Source organism: Puntigrus tetrazona, chromosome 10, assembly GCF_018831695.1.
Source record: "Puntigrus tetrazona isolate hp1 chromosome 10, ASM1883169v1, whole genome shotgun sequence".
NCBI classification, from domain to species: Eukaryota; Metazoa; Chordata; class Actinopteri; order Cypriniformes; family Cyprinidae; genus Puntigrus; species Puntigrus tetrazona.
In genome coordinates this window covers 12,762,986-12,782,210 of record NC_056708.1, presented here as the reverse complement: position 1 = coordinate 12,782,210, position 19,225 = coordinate 12,762,986, and the positions used below count along the sequence as shown (strand labels likewise).

The 19,225-nt window shown below is 36.5% G+C and overlaps 2 protein-coding genes across 4 annotated transcripts in view; both read left to right on the top strand.

Moving 5' to 3' along the window:
- Positions 1–2,421: 2,421 nt before the first annotated feature.
- Positions 2,422–10,785, top strand: dgat2 (diacylglycerol O-acyltransferase 2). Its single transcript, XM_043250875.1, has 8 exons — positions 2,422–2,796; positions 3,386–3,514; positions 4,309–4,416; positions 4,543–4,613; positions 6,665–6,869; positions 8,046–8,220; positions 8,737–8,939; positions 9,459–10,785. Exons 1-8 carry the CDS (start codon positions 2,757–2,759, stop codon positions 9,611–9,613), a joined length of 1,086 nt encoding a protein of 361 aa, XP_043106810.1. The 5' UTR covers positions 2,422–2,756; the 3' UTR covers positions 9,614–10,785.
- Positions 10,786–12,793: 2,008 nt separating this feature from the next.
- The window catches only part of uvrag (UV radiation resistance associated gene), a 90,428-nt gene continuing 83,996 nt past the window's right edge, over positions 12,794–19,225 (top strand). For 2 of the 3 annotated variants that reach the window (XM_043250581.1, XM_043250580.1), the window contains exons 1-3: positions 12,795–13,152; positions 16,641–16,758; positions 17,636–17,670. In XM_043250581.1, the coding sequence (XP_043106516.1) occupies positions 13,045–13,152; positions 16,641–16,758; positions 17,636–17,670 (261 nt within the window). In that variant the 5' untranslated portion in view covers positions 12,795–13,044. Of the gene's footprint in view, positions 13,153–16,640; positions 16,759–17,635; positions 17,671–19,225 lie in introns of all 3 variants that reach the window. The other variant, XM_043250579.1, reaches the window with a different exon arrangement.

The following is a 19,225-nucleotide window of genomic DNA, read 5'->3' as shown; positions in this document are numbered from 1 at the left end:
ATAGAGAGAGAGATATATAGAGAAAGAGAGGGGAATATATATATATATATATATATATATATATATATATATATATATATATATATATATATATATATATATATATATACATACAAACATTTTCACTGGCTACTTTGTTCTCCAAGTAACGTTGCACTCTCTAGTTACCCCGAGTGTTACTTTACCAAAAGTAGTGAAATATAATTTTTCCTTCCACCTCACCTTAGTTACAAAGGCACAGTTTCTCAGGGGAATGTAAAATCATTATAATAGAATTTTCCCTCCCGTCTCTCGCTGTCTCTCCTGAACGCACACCTGAACTCAACTAAACTCTGCAGGACAGTGGTTTGACACATGTGCGTCAGGGGCTTCACGGAGCATCAGCGCTCTTACAGCAGGTCTAACAGCGAGTTGCTCATGTCACAGCGCATGATAACACTGTACCTGGAATCTGTGTTAATCTTTGTGTGCATCTTGATATAGCATGCTTCCATGTGTGTGTGACAGCTTGTGTAGGTGTGTATGCCTATAAACATATTTAGGTATTTCTGGGCCATTTGTGTACTTTGATCCTGTTATGATCCTTATTTTGTGTTTAAGAAAAACAGTTGTGTAACATCAGGTTTGACGTATTAGATCTCTTTAAATAAGATACTCTGCATAACATGAGTGCTGTCAAATGATTAATTGTGATATATATATATATATATATATATATATATATATATATATATATATATATATATATATATATATATATATATATATATATATATATATATACACTTTAAAAACATTCTGTAACATTTATGGTAAAAACGGCAGCTGTGGTTAAATACCATAATTTCATTAACTGCTATAATGTATAATTGCTATATAAATATACCAACCTATTAAAGTACTGAAATCTGTTTTGCATTTTGAAATACACTGATAACCACCAAATGCAAGTGGTGATGAGAAAGTCACATGATGAACCAAAGCCCATCACAAGCAGCTTTTAAATATGAACATATATAGAAGGTGCACAGTGTGACACACACAAGCACTAAACACCACCGACTCAATGTATGGAAGATGTATTTACATCATATCTCCAGTCCAATACCAAATTAAATAATTTTATTATTGAATTAATTATTATTTTCTAGCCCAATCATCTTCATATGAGTGGTCTCCTATCTTAATGTGAAAATCTGATATTATGACTAAATGTTCATTTTAAGAACAAAAGAGCAAAGTACATGAAGAGCGGATGCTTACACATTTTTATCATTTCAGCAACACCTTATCTTCAGCTGCACAAGTGGGTAAAAACATGCATTGTGGATGATCACTATTGCAAAGGGCAAAACAATATACACATTTGTAAGAATACTGCTCTGTTTTTCCACTTCTGCTGATGAAGAAGTAAACAATACAAGAATACAAAAATTCCTTGTATTGTTTGAATTATTTTATTATTGAATTATTGTTTGAATTATTTTATAAAAATGCTGCAAAAGCATCATCTCTGTTGACTTTTAGACATATAAGCAATATGTCAATGACCATCAATTAACGCCAGAAAAAGAGGATTTATCAAATAGAGATTAAAGTTCAAACTACATGAGATCTGCCAAATTGACCTTTGATATTGATACAGTACAAATTACAGTGAGCTTGTGTAATGTACTGTCTAGACTAAATTTATTTCCTCATCAAAATTACCAAACCGTCCTAATATCAGTAATACCAATATCATTAAAACCATCATAATATATTATAATCACCTACTGTCACTAAAATGCACACAAAACTGCATTCTATATAGACTTAATATATCTTTCATAACATGCAAGTATTATCTATAACACATATCTCTTATCTATAATGCATTGTTCTATCTATAAAGACGCAAACATAACACATATTTATATGTCAAGCAGCTGATAATATGCTTGAGCAGCTGCAGATCAGACAGAGATGAAGGTGAGTGGTCTGTCTGCCATCTGAGTTCTGGCCAAGCCTGGCAAGACAAAACGGCCAATAAAGGTCACTGGCAGTAGCAACGCTGGCCTTGGTATTGTGAAAAAGAAAATGGCAAATTATGAAACAGTTACTGTCACTAATGGACATTCAGCATAGCAGGCTGCTTTCTATCTTTTTTTTTTCTCTTTAGTTTCTGATTTCTGAGGCCTATTGAGTTCAGTGACCTACAAAATGTTATTTTTTATCAATAGAATATTCTAGTCTTGGTGTAAATATTTTTAAATCGCAATATATGAGAAAAATGAGTAGGTCTAATTAATGATTGTTTTTATAAAGAGTGGACAATCAGTGTTGGTCAATAAAGCCTGAGGGCGGGGCTAAAGGGTCCTCCACCTCATTGGCTGGGCGCCCGTCCCCGTCTAGTTTACCTTCACAGACCTTTAAAACCTCCGGATCAGAAGAAGCGATAACCAGTCAGAGCCGACCGTATCAGCATGGAGCCTTGACCGTTTGACAGCTCTAGCCAGCCGTTGTAGACAAAACTTCATCTGACAGCAACAGCTTTTTTGGAATTAAAAACTTGCCAACTTTTCGTCTTAGACTATTTCTGAGGGCGGTTGTAGTTTGATTGACAGCGCGTGCTCCTCCCCTCGAGGCGCTTAAATGACCGGCGCGCGCCTGTGAGCTCGCGGCTAACGCCAGTACGGAGAGGGATGCTGTAGAGCAGCTCAGCTTCCACCAGCCCGATTCATTCTGCTTAATTTGTTATTATTCGTGCCTCAACCATGAAGACCATACTCGCTGCATATTCCGGTGTGAAAAAGGGTATGTCAAAATATTTTGTGAAATAATTTCATTTAATGTCATCGTGTGTTATGTGTATATTTTTAGATAGATATGTATGCACAAGCATTAAAAGTTAGACACTTAAGTGAGATGTATTAAGTCTTAGAGACTAAGAGAAGTGTAACAGTGATTTACTTTGCAGCGTGGTTGTTGTATTGTCAGTCAGGATGGTTAAAATGGGATTATGTTGTCTTGTGATCTGGTCTCAGTGATTGTAAGTAAAGTGTGTGTACGTGTGCTTCAGTAATGCGTCTTATCTTTTTTGCACCGTATAAAATTTGCTTGACTTTTCTGAATAATAAATTAGAAGTATAACGGTGTTGCCTGTGTGCTCTCATTCCAGTATCAAATAGTGACTGGTTTGTTATCTCAAGCATCTTCAGAGAGAGATTTTAGCATCAGATAACATCGCATACACCAAAAACAACCCGAATGACACCATTCGTCATAGTCATGATATGCATGATATCCATTCATTCCTAGGCTTCAGACAGACCTTGATGTAGAGGACAAGCATTCCCACATCAGTAAGCTGGTTAACTCCAATTCTCCTTTAAATCCCGTATAGGCTCAGGCTCCAGCATCCTCTCGGCCTTACATGATCTGCCGTCCGTGCCCTGGCTGACACGGTCCAAGATCGTGAAACATCTGCAGGTGATCTCTGTCCTGCAGTTTGTCCTTTCATTTCTTGCCATGGGTGAGTGGAGGAGTTTATTACAGGAATTTTAAATCTGGAACATTGTGTTGCCTATGAATGTGTGGTCATATGAATACATTTCGGGGTTTGTGTTAAAAGAATAGTTCACCAAAAAAAATAAATGAATAAATAAATAAAAATCATCGCTCACCAGTGCTGTCAGAATATCCAAACAGCTGATAAAAACAGCAAAATAATCCACAAGTAATGCAATTAACATCTTGCGATGTGAAAAGCTGTGTGTTTGTAAGAAAAAAGCTAAAGTATGTGTACTCTATCCATAACACTGCTCCAGTGAAAAAGTGGTTTCGACTGAATTAGGAGAGAAATATGAACAGAAACTCTCTGAAACCGTTCTAAACCAGTATGTGAGAGGTTAACAGCGGTAACTCATATTTGGCTGGAAGTGATGGTTTAAATTTAAAATGGCTTAATGATGGATTTGGTTATTACAAACACACATTGTTTTGCTTCACAATAATGTTCTTGATGGACTTGATGGAGTTATGTGGATTACTTGTGTACTTGCTGTTTTTATTAACGTTTTGAATCTGATGGTATCCATTCACAGCAGAGGATCCATTAGCGAGCTTGTAATCCAATGCTTAATTTCTATAAATCTGTACCAATGAAAAAAACAAACTGATCTACATTTAGGATGAACTGGGGTTTATTAATTCTTCAGCAAATTAGCATTTTTGAGCGAACTGTTCCTTTAAAATCTTAGTTCTATACATCTTCAGTGTGTTTTATACATTTACTTCAAAAACTCTAAATACTTTTTGCTCTTTTAGGCATCGGCTGCTCTTTGCTGCTGATGTACATGTTTTGCACAGACTGCTGGGTAATTGCCGCCATTTACACTGCCTGGCTGATCTATGACTGGAACACCCCTAAACAAGGTAAACCTTTTCATTCTTCTCTCCGTGATTAAAGCACACCATTCATGATTCAATCTATTTGGAAATGCAGGATACCTGACGCGACTGTTTGCGTTTGTCTTCTTTGGTAATGTTCCAATATCTTAGGAGGCCGCAGATCGACCTGGGTGAGAAGCTGGACTGTGTGGAAATACTTTAGAGACTATTTTCCCATAAGAGTAAGTGATTTCACTTCTTATACAACATTACAGGTCAAGGAAATAAAAACCGAACAGCTAATAGTTGCTTGAATAAAGATTATCCTCAAAGTGGAATTGGGAAATATAAGGACTTTGCAAATGTCAAAGTACAAACACTCCAGCAACTACTGTATATATAGATTTAAAGGGACAGTTTGTGCAAAAATTATTTATTATTTTACACAATTTTACAATGTCTTGATATTTCACTTTGCGTATACATTGATGATTTTTACTTTTTTAATGTTGCTCAACCAGAATAAATGTATATAAACAGTGATATAATGAAATATTATTACAACTTAATTTAATTAAAATTAGTCTTCTTAATGGTTTTCGTGAAAACTATGAATTAAATTAAATGTTCAAAAGAATATGAAATTAAAATTTACAATAATGTCTTTACTTTGACATTTGAACAATTTAATGTATTCTTTCTGAATAAAAGCATTCACTTGTTTAAGTAAAAATTTTACTGACCCAAATTTTTGAATGGCGGTTTATATATTCCAGACAGTGGAAAATGTGTAAATATGCATTGATAACTCTGTTAAGATCAGAGATTGGTTTCGTCCTGCTCTTTTCTGTGCTTGACATTCCTGTTGGGTGGGGTGAATCTTGATGTGAGTTGTAAGTGCACTGCTAGACTTTGCTCGTCCCGATCAGTGGGAGCTTAATCACTGAGCGCTTGTTTTTTTGTTTGTGTCTTATTTATATGTGTTGCAGAGTAACAGCAACTAGATGATACAGACTATTTACTAGCATTAAATTATGGCGCAGGCACATCGTTGTCATTCACAGATTAGCATGAAATGAATATCTGCATGATGAAAGAGAATAAAAATAAACTTTTAACTCTTCTACACACTTTCTCTATAATAATAAGCATGACCCAAGATACAGTAGCTAATTGTAAATGCAATCAAATGTAAATAATGCAAATCAAAATACATGAATTAAAGTATTTATATTAAATCAAAACCACAGTCAACACTTAATATAAAAAATATATATGTTAGAGTCAGTCAGGACTCAAAGGAATGCCCTGTGTGTGCCAGTTTGCATGGACATCTACCTCGTAGTACACGTAGTGTGTTTAGTCACATGATAAGATCATCACTAGTGCTACAGTGCATGCCAGCTGTGTTATGATAACCGTGAAGAGAAATAAGGCCAAAAAATAGGCTTATATATTTATATATACGTATATAGATAAATAGATAAAAAGTTTTTACTTGGACCAATATGTACACAACTGGCAACCCAGTATTACCTAGCGATGAAGTAAAAAACACTGGTGTGGTCACATCTACCATTGTTTAGCAAATTTTAATAGAAATCCACACAATTAGGAAATTTTCGTGAGGGTGAAAGATTTCTGCCCCAGATTTCGTATCGAGTTTAAGTCTGAAATGCGAATTCGCTGCACTGACCAGCAGAAAGCTGCTGTTATAAAATTTCTCTAATGTGACCGCGCCTGTAAAAAATCTTAGCAACTGCGTAGCAATGTTATGGTAACCACTCACAACACACCATATTATGATAAAAACAACATTATGTATGGCAAAGAGGTGTCTTACTTTTAAAATCGAGGGCACCAGCAAACATCCCATAGGTTAGACTTTCTCTAAGCCTCCTGGGTATAAATGTAAAATGTTTTTTGCATCTATTAATGTCATTATGCAACACTCCTGTTTGATTAGATATTCTTATGCACATACTCTGCTGCAGGCCCGTGTCTGTCCTTACTTATCTGCTGAAAAGAATATATATTAGGACAGCAGATAAGTGCCTAATGATAATTCTTGATAAGAAAATGTGTTCGTGAACAATATAGTGTACGCACAGTACAGTAATTGTAACCGTGTCAGAGAAAATAACATTTATTACCTTTAGATAAAGCATGCCATTACTGACCTTTGTCCCAAATCTAGTAAAATAGATCTGTTTAATGCAAAATATATATTCAACGGCTGAATTTTTCCTTTCGCAGTTGAATTAATCACATTTTTCTTATTGATTATTTGCAGCTCATCAAGACGCATAACCTGCTTCCCAGCCGAAACTACATTTTTGGCTACCACCCTCACGGCATCTTCTGCTTTGGTGCTTTTTGTAACTTTGGGACCGAGGCTACAGGATTCTCCAAGATATTCCCTGGAATCAAGCCATCTCTGGCTACATTAGCTGGAAACTTCCGCTTGCCAGTGTTTAGGGATTACCTGATGTCTGGAGGTACATATAGCAGCTTTCATGTATTTATTACCTGCAGTTACATCATGTGCTGAGTGAAGAACTAACTGACTCAACGCATGCAAGCTCATTTTGGGCTGATTAAAAAAAGGGCCATACTTGTCCTCTCTCCGGTGTAGATAAGAATCGTGTAGTCTATCAAGGACCTCTGAGCTTTGTACTATTGCGTAGAGAGACACGGCCCTACATGTGCTGATGTCAATATATTTGAAGAACTTCTGTTGAAACCTGCCCTATGTACCCGCAGATTGAGAGAATTTTCTTCCACTCTCTTATAAGAAACAAACGTCAATAGTTTCTTAAAAAATGACAAACAAATATTTCCTGAATTTTTTTTAAAAAGAATATACTTTATGTAGTTTAGAAAAAATGACTGTTCCCGCCCCCAGACATCATCTTACCTTTTATACAGTTGACTGTTGACAAGTATGATATAATATAATATAATAATATATAATATAACTCCATAAATTCAGTTATGCCCTATAATTGAAGATACTGGGGCAAAAATGCCCCTGTATGAGTTTTTGTCTCATATATATATATATATATATATATATATATCATACGATATCACATGAGCAGGGAGACCAGTATTATATGAGTTCATTTCGCCCAAAATATCATGAGTTTAAATATAATTTTATGCAACTGTTCGGTAAATAAGAAGTTGATATTGTGTTTAAACACAATATTATTTGTTTTTGCTCAATTTTGCAGAGAACACATTACCTTTAAAGCCACAGCAAAATTGTTGTTCACAACACAGTGGTGTTTAGTTTCTGAATAACTCTGGATTTAGAACGAATCATGTGAATCAATGATTCAAAGGCCAATTCATAAAATTAGCAAGAGCCACAAGAATTCAAACATATCAGTCAAACTTTTTTATCTATATATTTTAAAACCAAAACCAACTTGAAGTACCCGCTAACATGTTTTTCTGAAGTTATTGCAATATTAAACACATACAGGTAAACAAATAAAAGATCTCAGCTTTTTTATTAATTTATTTTATTCATAGTTTTTATTAGAAAATAATATATTTAGGCTAATTAAATTTTACATTGCTTTGATTTGTTTATAAGCTTTTTTTTCATCAACTCAATAACTTCCTGCAGTTCCTGGTATAAGACTCCATTCTCTTCTGTTTCTCAGGTATTTGCCCCGTAAACCGTAACTCCATCGACTACCTCCTTTCTAGTAACGGTACAGGCAACGCTGTGGTCATTGTGATCGGAGGGGCTGCAGAGTCTTTGGACTGCGCCCCAGGAATGAATTCTGTCACTCTGAAAAACCGCAAAGGTTTTGTGAAGCTGGCCCTCATGCAAGGGTGAGAACTACAAACCTTTTCCTCACCACCTTCCCAGCATCGTTTAACTTCAGCACTACTGCTTTACACCACAAAGCTCTTCAATAAAGATCATAGAACTGTTTTTTTTATATCAACTGGTATAGAGTTTTTCCTGAATTGCTGTCTCCTCTGATTCAGGTTCTCTTGTCAAGCAGTAAATAGCAGGGTTGTTGTGAAGTAATAGAAATAAGCCCTTGTTGGGTTAGCAAAGCAGTTTGGAGTGAAGCCTATTGAGCCAGTATTTTTTTGATCAGAAATGTGGAGAAACAACAAAAACCCAGGCAAAATATTTGCTCTGAATTAAGCTACATCATCACAAAGCAATAGTAATGGGAAAATCCTCATAGAAGCTTATAGGATAAATAAGTTCCTAATGTGCAAAATCTGTCCTGTCTCACAAAATGACATTTTAAATGGAAAATTAACCATTGCAGATTCTCTTTGTATTTCTTTCTTTGTCATTTTTATAACTTTTAACCTCCTTTTCCTTCTCAGTGCCGATCTGGTGCCTGTCTACTCGTTTGGTGAGAATGAGGTTTACAAACAGGTGATTTTTGACGATGGTTCTTGGTGGCGTGCTGTTCAAAAGAGGCTTCAGAAGATTTTAGGCTTTGCCCCATGCCTGTTTCATGGCTGTGGACTGTTTTTCCCCGAGTCCTGGGGTCTTGTACCATATTGCAAACCTATTACTACTGTTGGTAAGCAATGCCCTTTGTTCAATTATATAGAGTTTTCATTATATAAATCTCTCTCTCTCTCTCTCTCTCTCTCTCTCTCTCTCTCTCTCTCTCTCTCTATATATATATATATATATATATATATATATATATATATATATATATATATATATATATGATAATGATATGATAAACATATTATATATTAAAACATTATATTGTTTTTTATGGAACATTTTCTATGTATAACTGTAAACTGTAAATCCTATATATGTGTATTTAAATCCTGCTAGCTTTAAACTGGCACGAAACAGAAAGCTTTACATGGGTTATAATGAAACAACTAAATACAGTTAAATACAGTTCAAGGACAGTCTCTGTGTTGATAGAACTGCTCTTTCAGTTTACGGTCGATATTTTTGCTTACATCAGAACCACATTCATGGTTAAAATTTAGTCACTGGTTAACATGATCTTGGTTTAACTTGAGCTAAATGGTCTGCAAATTATCTTTTTAAATGTTTTTATTTTTTCCTCCAGTTGGTGAACCCATCACAATTCCAAAAATCGAGGAGCCGAGTCAGGACGTCGTAGACATGTACCACGCCATGTACATCAGGTCCCTGAAGACTCTCTTTGACAATTACAAGACCCGTTTTGGTCTCAATGAAAGTGACATCCTTCAAATTCACTGAAAGGCAGCATTGAGGAATAATAACTGTGTAAAAGAACATTCTGCCTCCCAACTAAAGTGCCTGTTCAGAGAAGGTGAAAGAAATGCTGTTTCTACTCATTCAACACAGTAAACTGTACTGAAATGTACTGTACCACATGGGATGCAGTGAATCTAGCCTGTGTCACTTCTGCTTATTGCCACTGGGCGGCATTATGCAATAAATACTACACCAATTGCTAAACGAAGTATAATCTAGATTTCACAGCTGGTGGACATATATTCCTCAATACATGGCAATACATTTAAATAACGTATTTAAGGTTTAATTTAAATTCTGTACTATATAAAAGCACATTTTTGTTTGCCCCATACTATTATTTTACTGCACAAGCAATGCAATTATTTGTGACTAAAAAAAATCAGTGTGGTTGTATAACCAAAGAGTGGAGGTGAAGCAAAAGTGTGATTCATTTGTTGGAATAAGTTGAAACAGAAGTAAACATGACAGGGTATTTTGCTTTTAAGAAAATGATCCTACATGATCATAGATCGAAGGTAAAAGTGAATGATATGGAAGGTGTAGATTATAATGAATACCTGTAAATGTATGATAGTATTACCCGAATGCTAACGAATGCTGGTCATTTTTTTTTTCCAACGCAATTGATAATTTACCACAGAAGTATTAATTTTGCACATGCTTTGTTGAGCTCAAAGAAATAGCTTACATGCTGCTAATATTGCAGCCTTCATGTTCAGTTTTCAGAATGTTCTCTTATTTAATATCAACATTTCTTCCCAGTTACAAATATCAGACATTTATTCAATAAGCATACGCTGGAGAGACCTCAAACATGATGCATGCCAAATCAAATAGCAAATAACTTCAATTCAAGTGCTGAATTTGTGTATGTATGCAATCATTTTAACCTGAGATATTAAAGTTTTTACTGTGATTGTTTATTTAATGGATTCAGGGGACCTGCAGCTCTTCACTGGTGGATTATAAGCATTTTTCTTGCTCCCATTCAACCAAAGATTCACAGTTGTGCCTTATTGCCTTTGAAGTTGTGAATATGCAATAAATGCTGCAGTGTCCATCTCTGATATCAGTTGTCATTGATGTCCATGAAAATCCCGATTCTTTAAAGTAAACTTTTATATATTTTCAGAATAAACGTTTATGGAAAAGTACAATGTCTGTCCTTTTTTGAGCCACAACACTGTCCTTGGCACAAAAGAGCAAATGTTCACCTCTTCTTGTCTTAGTTTTATTTTATTTTTAAAGCAGAGATTTATGGAACAGTTTTAGATTATTAGTCAAAATATATGTTCTCTAAAAAAAATAATAAACTTTGATGATTTATTTTTAATATAAACACACGTCTATGATAGACCAATCAACACTTCATAATTCACAGAAAAATCCAGTATATCTTTAAAATACATTATAGGATTTATCACAGTAGCATGCACTGTAACGGACAAAAAAGAAAGCAACTGAACACTGAACTATACTGAGCAAAAATCAATTTTTGTGGCCCAGGAACTAAGGCGGATCCTTATTTTGGCCCAAAAGTGTAACTGGAACCTCTTATTTGATTGGCTTGTATTAGTGAGGTGGGGAACATGGCTGAAAGATATTGATTCATTTACTGTATGTAGGTCACTAACTGTTTACTTATGTTAGAATATTTCACAAATGTAACATTCTCCAACTTAAACGTATTTAAAATTATCTACATGTATATATTAAAAAGTGATCCATGTAGTTTTATAAAATGATAAGCAGTTATAAATTACAATTATTATTTATAATTGTGTTTGTGTGTGTGTGTATATATATATATATATAGAGTCACGGGAGGAGCCAACGACAGACACAGTGTCCAGGGGGAAAGTGTCCAAATAAGAAGGGGAAACTGGTGCCCTCGTTGTGCTGCAGGGAAAGTGCCAGGTAAAGTAGTTTTCCAAGGGGGGGCAGGGTCCAGGTAAGGGGCGGAGTCCGGCGGTCGCACGCGCTCCCCTCTCCTGTTCGGGGCGCGAGGGGCGGCGGCTTCTTTCCTCCGATCGTCAGGGCTTTAGGGGATCAACGGCTAGGTATCCTGGCCCGTCAGCCGTATCCGGGTGCGGTCGTCGCCTGGACTATGCGGGGTCCCACGATGCGCTTTCTAGCGGCGGGACGAGCTCCTTCACGCACCCTTCCTGGACCCACGAGGACACCAGCGTGCATGCACGGGGGGAAGAGACCGGTCTCCCGAGGAGAGGCGCGTACGGCATTTAACGGCGACGGTGACAAGGCTAAATCCCCTTCAGGTGTGCCTCGTCACACGCCGCCAGACCTGAACAATAACACGCCCCTCCTCTCGAACACGCCCACTCCCGTCGGGAGCCTGGTGAAGGGCGGCGAATAAAGGACGGGGTGAAGAAGACAATAACGAGGAGGGGCAGCCAACTCGTCACAATATATATATATATATATATATATATATATATATATATATATATATATATATATATATATATATATAATTTACTAAAAATAAAATAAAATAATGCAATAAAAATTGTTATAATAGCCCAGAAATAAGGTCAGTCCTTGTTTTACAAAATCCCTTTATTTTAATTATATACAGCCGATGGTTTACTGTTATATATATATATATATATATATATATATATATATATATATATATATATATATATATATATATATATATGAACAAAAAGCTTTTCAAGACAGTTGACTTATTATTCGTAAAGTTGGGCAATGTCGCCCTCTTGTGCTTCACGTATACTTTTTATCAATTATTATCGTTATCATTATTAATATTAATTATAATTTACAAAAACTCTTTGTTTAGCGAACTGTACTTTTGTCGTTTTATATATACATGAATCATGCATGTTTGCCAATATAACGCACATTATACATTACATCCTCGCATCAGTGCAGCGCTCACCCTGATATTGCGTTTAACGGGAGAACAAACGGTTTTCATTCAGCACTCCGCCCGTTGGGATCACGTTACTCAAACACTTGCCCCTCACTTCCTCATATTTGTAGAAACACAGAGCGCAGCGTGAGTTTCTAGAGGCCTCCTCTCTCCCTTTTCCTCTTGATTGACAAGCTCTCCACCAATCAGCTCAGACTACCCATTGACGTCACCAAACATCTATTTTATTGACAGCTTCCTCGGCCAATAGGCATCATGCGAGGGTTTGCCGATCAAGGTCGCGGTAATGGCTTCCTAGGCAAGACTTACTTTGTTTATGCCGCCGTAGGGACTCCAGCAGCAGCGTTTAGCGGGCTCAGTGTACGTTATATTACAGTTCTGCACGTGTGCGAAGAAAACTCGGACGCTGACACCTTCGTGAGCCGAGAGTTTCCCGCCGACGGGACTGAGTTGTATGGCTGAATGAGGCCATCGCCTGTGGTACCGTAGAAGGATGAACTCCATCGCCGGTCGGGATCTCGCAGTATCCGCTGGAGCTGTCAGCAGCAACCCCGGAGCAGCGTCCTCCAGAGTCCTGCATGTGGAGCTCACATCGCAGCAGGTACACCTCCAGCATCCAGCCATGCGATCCATACGTGCCTGGTTATAGTGAGTGAACGTCTAGCGGATCTGTTTGTGCATGTGTCACATGTCACCGGATGATCATAACACTGGGCCTCCATGTCCAGTTAAGCTCTGGTCAGCATTTATGAATGCAGTGGAGTTTGAAATAGAAATGTGAGAAGCAATAATTAAGACGTTGATAATAATAAAACGCTTGTTTATTAAATAAAGTAGACCGGTTATGTAGAGTGTTATCTGGCTGTCTTGTCACTGTGGGTCTCCAAACTCCAACACAAATACATAACAGACCAGACAGCATCCTAATATCTATTATTCATGCTTCAAAGACCCTGGAAATGGCTAGGAAGGTAAAAGTGGTGCAGTCTTACAGAGTAGAGCTGTACTGAACCGCAGCGTTTTGACAGCACTGATGTAAATGGCTATAAGTAATGTCACACTTTGAGATTAGCACACATTGCTTTGGAGGTATACAAAGAAAGACCTTAGTCAATAATATGTGGTTCACTTGGAGTTTAGTAGTTTACATTGATATGGTTTATCAACCAGAATGAAGCATTGTTATATTTGTTTTTATATAATTTTTTTTGTTTAATAAAAAAAAACAACAACATATAATGCAAAAATTGCTTATTGTGTATTGTTGATGTAATGCTTGAGATTGCTGTTAGATAGCAGCTGTGATTGCGTGTGTTGTAACAGTGTTGCAATACACACAGCACACATGCATACATGCCCTGAATCTGAGTGTAGATCTCAGTAATGTGGAATGATAGTCATGTCCTGCAGCGATCGTCTGTTTAATCATATCACTGGTTCCTGAGAAGTGTTTTGGGATCGCAGGTTTTCCTGTTAAGCTGTGTCTGTTGATGACTTGGCATTCTGTGCTGGGAAATATTGCGTTACTTAATGCTGCAAACATGTCATGGCTTTAAGCAAGAAGTTGTTTCTTGCAGGTATATCCAAACCAGATTTATAATATAATAAATTTTACATTTAAATGAGTCATTTATTTTTACTCAGTAGTGTTGCCAGCAGTATATTCCAGTGCTACAGTTTAATGGTGTAATATCTGTGGTTTTATGTAGGACTGTATGAATAATCAGAATAAAATTAAAATTGCAATATGACTTATTTTGCCAACCAACTTCCCAAACGTACAATTAAAAGTACTTACAAGCCACCTATTTAAACCACCTGTTTATATATATTTTAGTTTTATGATTTAAGGTTTCCCTTCATTTAAAACGAATAAAAAAACTTGGTTTAACCATTTAAAAAAAAATCAATAAATTAGGACAGTCGTTAATATTTGTATAGTAATTTTATAGTTGTACTATGAAATAATAATACATTTCATTAGTATGATAATAATTGTTTTATAGTCTAACTAATCGATATATAAACTATAAATTCTGTCCAAACAAGCACTGCCAATCTGGAGTTTTTTTAAATGACATTTTAAGCCTGAATTGCAATTTTTATCAGCTTTTCTCTCATGATAGTCATCTACTGACCTGTTTTTTTTTGGCCAAACGGAAAACACTGTTATCAGAAACTGGAATATGAAAGTGCGAAGTCTCTGTCACATGATCGTGGTTTAAAAGGGCTTGTAGCACCTGTCTGAATTTTCTTTTACAGGAAATGGTTGACACCAGTTGCTTTGGCACTCACACCAGTCACTTGTGACTCTTGAGGCAAAGTCCTAAAGGCCCACTGTTATGGACTACAGACGACCTCTGTCACACCCTTGAACGACGTTCATTTTTTTTGTGCAGCAGAAGAGCATTGCTATTTCATGTGATTCATCAACTCCAGTATTAAGTCTGGCTTGATTTTGGTGTTTCGGTTTCATTAAGCTGTTTGAAACCGCTGTCAATCACTATAAGGGAAAGTTGCTCACACGTTAGCTTGTTTGTTCCTGTGCTAGTTAGATAAGTAGCCTGTTAACCTACTTAATTGTACCCCTCAACTTCTGCGTTTCAGAGTCAGGGACGAGTCTCGGACCCTGGATGTTTCTCATTGTTCTGTTGTCTGAAACAAGAAAGAAATGGGCAGAAAAACTGAACAAAGTGTGTTGTTGTTTCTGTAGCTTCAATAATCCTGTGGGGCATCCCATGACTTAGATTTAGTATTTAATGCCTTAATGGGTGGCGCTGGATGTGACGAAAGCAGGTCAGGTGAATACTTTAATGTGCTGAACTCTCAGATTAAATGTTTCATTGAGATGGCTGGGGCCCTGTGCCTTAAAGGCGTAGTTCAATCGAAAATGATTATGTGTCATTTCTTCTCTTTTCTTTTTTATAACAAACGCTTTGTTCATCTTTGGTACACAAATGAAGATATTTTTGATGAAATATGAGAGCTTTCTGACCCTGCATAGACAGCAATGCAACTATGTTCAAGGCCCAGAAAGGTCATTTCTATAAAATAGTCTGGTGAGGGTTGATATAACTAACCCTTTAAATCCGGCCATTGTGAATAATAACTCTAGAGTTTCTCTCCATGTTCTGAAGATTATGATCACTTTTAAACAGTAAGGAGTGATTTATGCAAAATGCATGCTTGCGGCAATCTAACCAGTTTTTAATTACTTTTATATGCAAACGAACTGGTTGCGTAAATATTTGAGCATTTGGCACTCATCGTGCTTTTTCAGTGTCTTGTGCCATTAGAGGCTAGTTTTTAGTTTCCGAAACACATCTTGGAATAAAATCCATTTTTTAAAATTCTATTACGTTTCATGTTGTTGTTTTATGTAAACGCCACCAAAGAAATGTTCACGTTGGTTCTCGGGTGAACCTGAAGCATGTCAAGGCCTCTGTAAGACCAATCAGTGGACTAATTCACGCAACATCATTTTTGTGGACGTATCACCTGTTTTATATGGTCTCTTTCTTTGTTTCCCTTCTTTTTAACCTACTAAAGCTCTTATGTATGGTAAACCTCTCCATGCCTACCAATTCCTTTCCTCCCTTGACTCCTTCAAAGCGGTGGATGTGCAGCAGTGATGTCATGTTTTGGTCAGGGTGGAGGACTTGGCTTTGTAGCGACGTGACGTGAGACTCACAGTGATGTTTTGTGTCCGTGTGATGGTCTGTTCCTGTTCACTGTCATTTGCTCGTAATTAAAAAAAAGTGTACAATTGTGAAATTCATATTTGATTGCATGCGTGATTCAGTAAATGAGAGACTTGATATCAGTGAGTTGAACTCTGAGAAATGTCTTGTTGATTTCTGTTGACCGCTCAAATTGCATTGACAAAAGCCACTGCTTGTGAATGTGTTTTTTTTTTTTTTTTTCACCAAAAAAAATATAAGAACATTTACTGATTATGCTTGGTTGCTTCAAAGTGTTAATGTATAGATTATGAAATAAAGTTAAATGGCATCCTTAAAATGCTAACCTCTTTGTCCATTGCTTTTTTTAACTCTTATGAACTGTCTGTCTTTCTTTGTGTCCCGATAGAGGCGTTTACGTCACTTGCGGAGCATAGCAGCCCGTAACATTGTGAACAAGAATGGCTCTCCTCTGCTTGACACTTACTTCACCCTTCACCTCTGCCAGGAAGATCGGATATCACGAGGTGACTGATGCCAGCTGCACTGGCTCCTGCTCTCTGATTGTTCACTTAATTTATTAATCAAACTGCAGTGTGTCATTTCTTTGTCAGCCGTGACACCAAGAAAAAACAAAGTAACTGACTGTTTTTCCAAACACTCACCCTCTCCTCCATTGGCATTTCAAGAGATGGCCACACCCCCAGACTTAAGCTATTGGTTAAGCTGTCGTCGGGCTGATTGAACCGCTCAAATAAACAGAACAATGGTTTGATGATGCCATAGTATTTACACTTTACATGCGTGGAGACATCAACCTTTGATTTGCGTACTTGGTTATCTTGGTACAAACTAAATGACGTTCCTACTTTGGTATAAAAGTAAATTATTTATGTGATACGAAGCTGAAATTTACTCCAGCCTTCAGTATCACACGATTCTTTAGAAATCATTCTAATGTGCTGATTTGGTGCTCAAGAAACCTTTGTTGATTTTATATCTGTTTATATCTTAAAGGAACTTTTTGTGAAAATAGGTTTAGTTTTCAACTCCAACTTCCAGCTACATGTTTTCGAACCCATTCAGCCCATTCGAACCCATTCAGTAGCTTAGCATCAGTCATTGAATCTGGTGGAAAAAGTTTCAATATTTTTCCTATTGAAAACTTGACTCTTCTGTAGTTACATTGTGTACTAAGAATGTAAACTGGATATAAAGAACGGTGAAATTGTTATTAAGGTTATGCATTTTCTTGCTGTGGCCTAAATTAATTTATCTTTGCTGAATAAACACATGAATTTCTTAACAATCAAAAACTTACTTTTGTATGGTAGTGTATCTTTTAAGTCACATTGCATTTAAAAGCTTTTGAATGACTTCTAAATGTCTCTTTTCTTTTTCCAGACTTTTATAAGAGTGAAATCATCCGGGACTCATTGGTGAGTGCTTTTGTTTTCATTGGTGTTTGGTCATGAGGTTTAATGTTTGTTATTCTAAAATGTGAAACAAAATATGTAGCAAAGCATATCATATCTTAACTTAACAGCGTGCTGTAGTGCAACATGATATAGCATCACTTATCAGCATCTCCTCTGGATTTATGTTCTGCTGTCAAATAACAAAAGTACATTTCTTTTTAATTTAATCACAACTGTCCTAAGGACTGCTGAAAGATTTTCCATAGTTCATTTATTTCTGTGAAACCACTAAAAATAAATTGGATCTTCAAACGGTTTACTTTAAGATACAACCAATGGCGTGAGTTTGGTCTGTTTGCAAAACCAGTGGCAGATGGCTAGAAAAGAAAAGGTATTCTACTAGAACTAGTAGTTCAGAAATGAAACGCTTAGAAAGCTGAAAGCGTCAGTAGGTAACATATAATTCTATGTTTTACCCATAATAAGTGTTTTAATCATGCAAAAAATAAAAGACTGACCTGTAGCTAACCTGGCAGTGTATATAAAAAGGAAATACTGTTTCAATGTTCTCCCCAAAACCAAAAGCATCAGGACTTCATCTTTACACATATGGCAGGTCTACCCTCTCACCTACACATAAAAGGCATTGATACAGCTCCATTTACTGATATAAAACAGGTTTGCTAAATGGGCTTTTCAGGGTCGCACCAGCAACCTTTCACTTTTGAAACAATCTCTTTATTTTAATACACAAAGTGGGCCCCTGAGCCTCTCAAACGGATGTTTCTCCCGTCATTGGAGACTGGAAAGCGGTTTAACGACCATGTGGTCACTCTGTCCAAGCCTGTAATTTTGCCGAAAAACATTGACGCATAGCAACTGCTAAAGTGTGAAAAGAATGACAGCAAAATACATAAAAGCATACGACCATCAGTAATATTATTTATACAAACACGATTAAAGACTCGGTTCTAGCCTGTTATCCAGACTGTAAGGAACGCTTTAATAATGAATGATGGTGATGATTTGCAGTATTATAGGCTATGAATGCTTTATTCATTAGTGTGTTTTCAGATGAAATGACACACCCATAAAGACAAGTTTATAGCTGGAGGCCTGTTCTGTTATTCTGGCTGTGCTTTTCTTTCTATTTATGAAGTAGGCAGAGCTCGACTGAATGTAGTTGTTTATTATTACGCTTGCAAATCGCTGTTCATTTAATTAAGTAATATCATGGCTGGTGGTCTGTAATTTTGTTTACTGCATCTCCCTGCCTGTCCTCAAGGTTATTAGAGATAAAAAAGGAAGTATATCATTATTACAGCAGATCATAATTGCGGTAGTCTGTTTGGACACTTTCACACTGTGTCTTTGACTGTTTTAAATCAGTTCCAAGGACTAATTTAAACCTATGTAACTGATACTGTTTTGTTCGACACAATCGAAAATGTGATCTTCTCCCCATTTCCTTTTCTTATGGACTTCCTGTCCTGCTGTGCCTCTTTTGTGAAATAATCATGTAATCATCCCTTCATTCCGTCCACTCTGGTGGTCATGTTGATGGCTGTTTTGTATT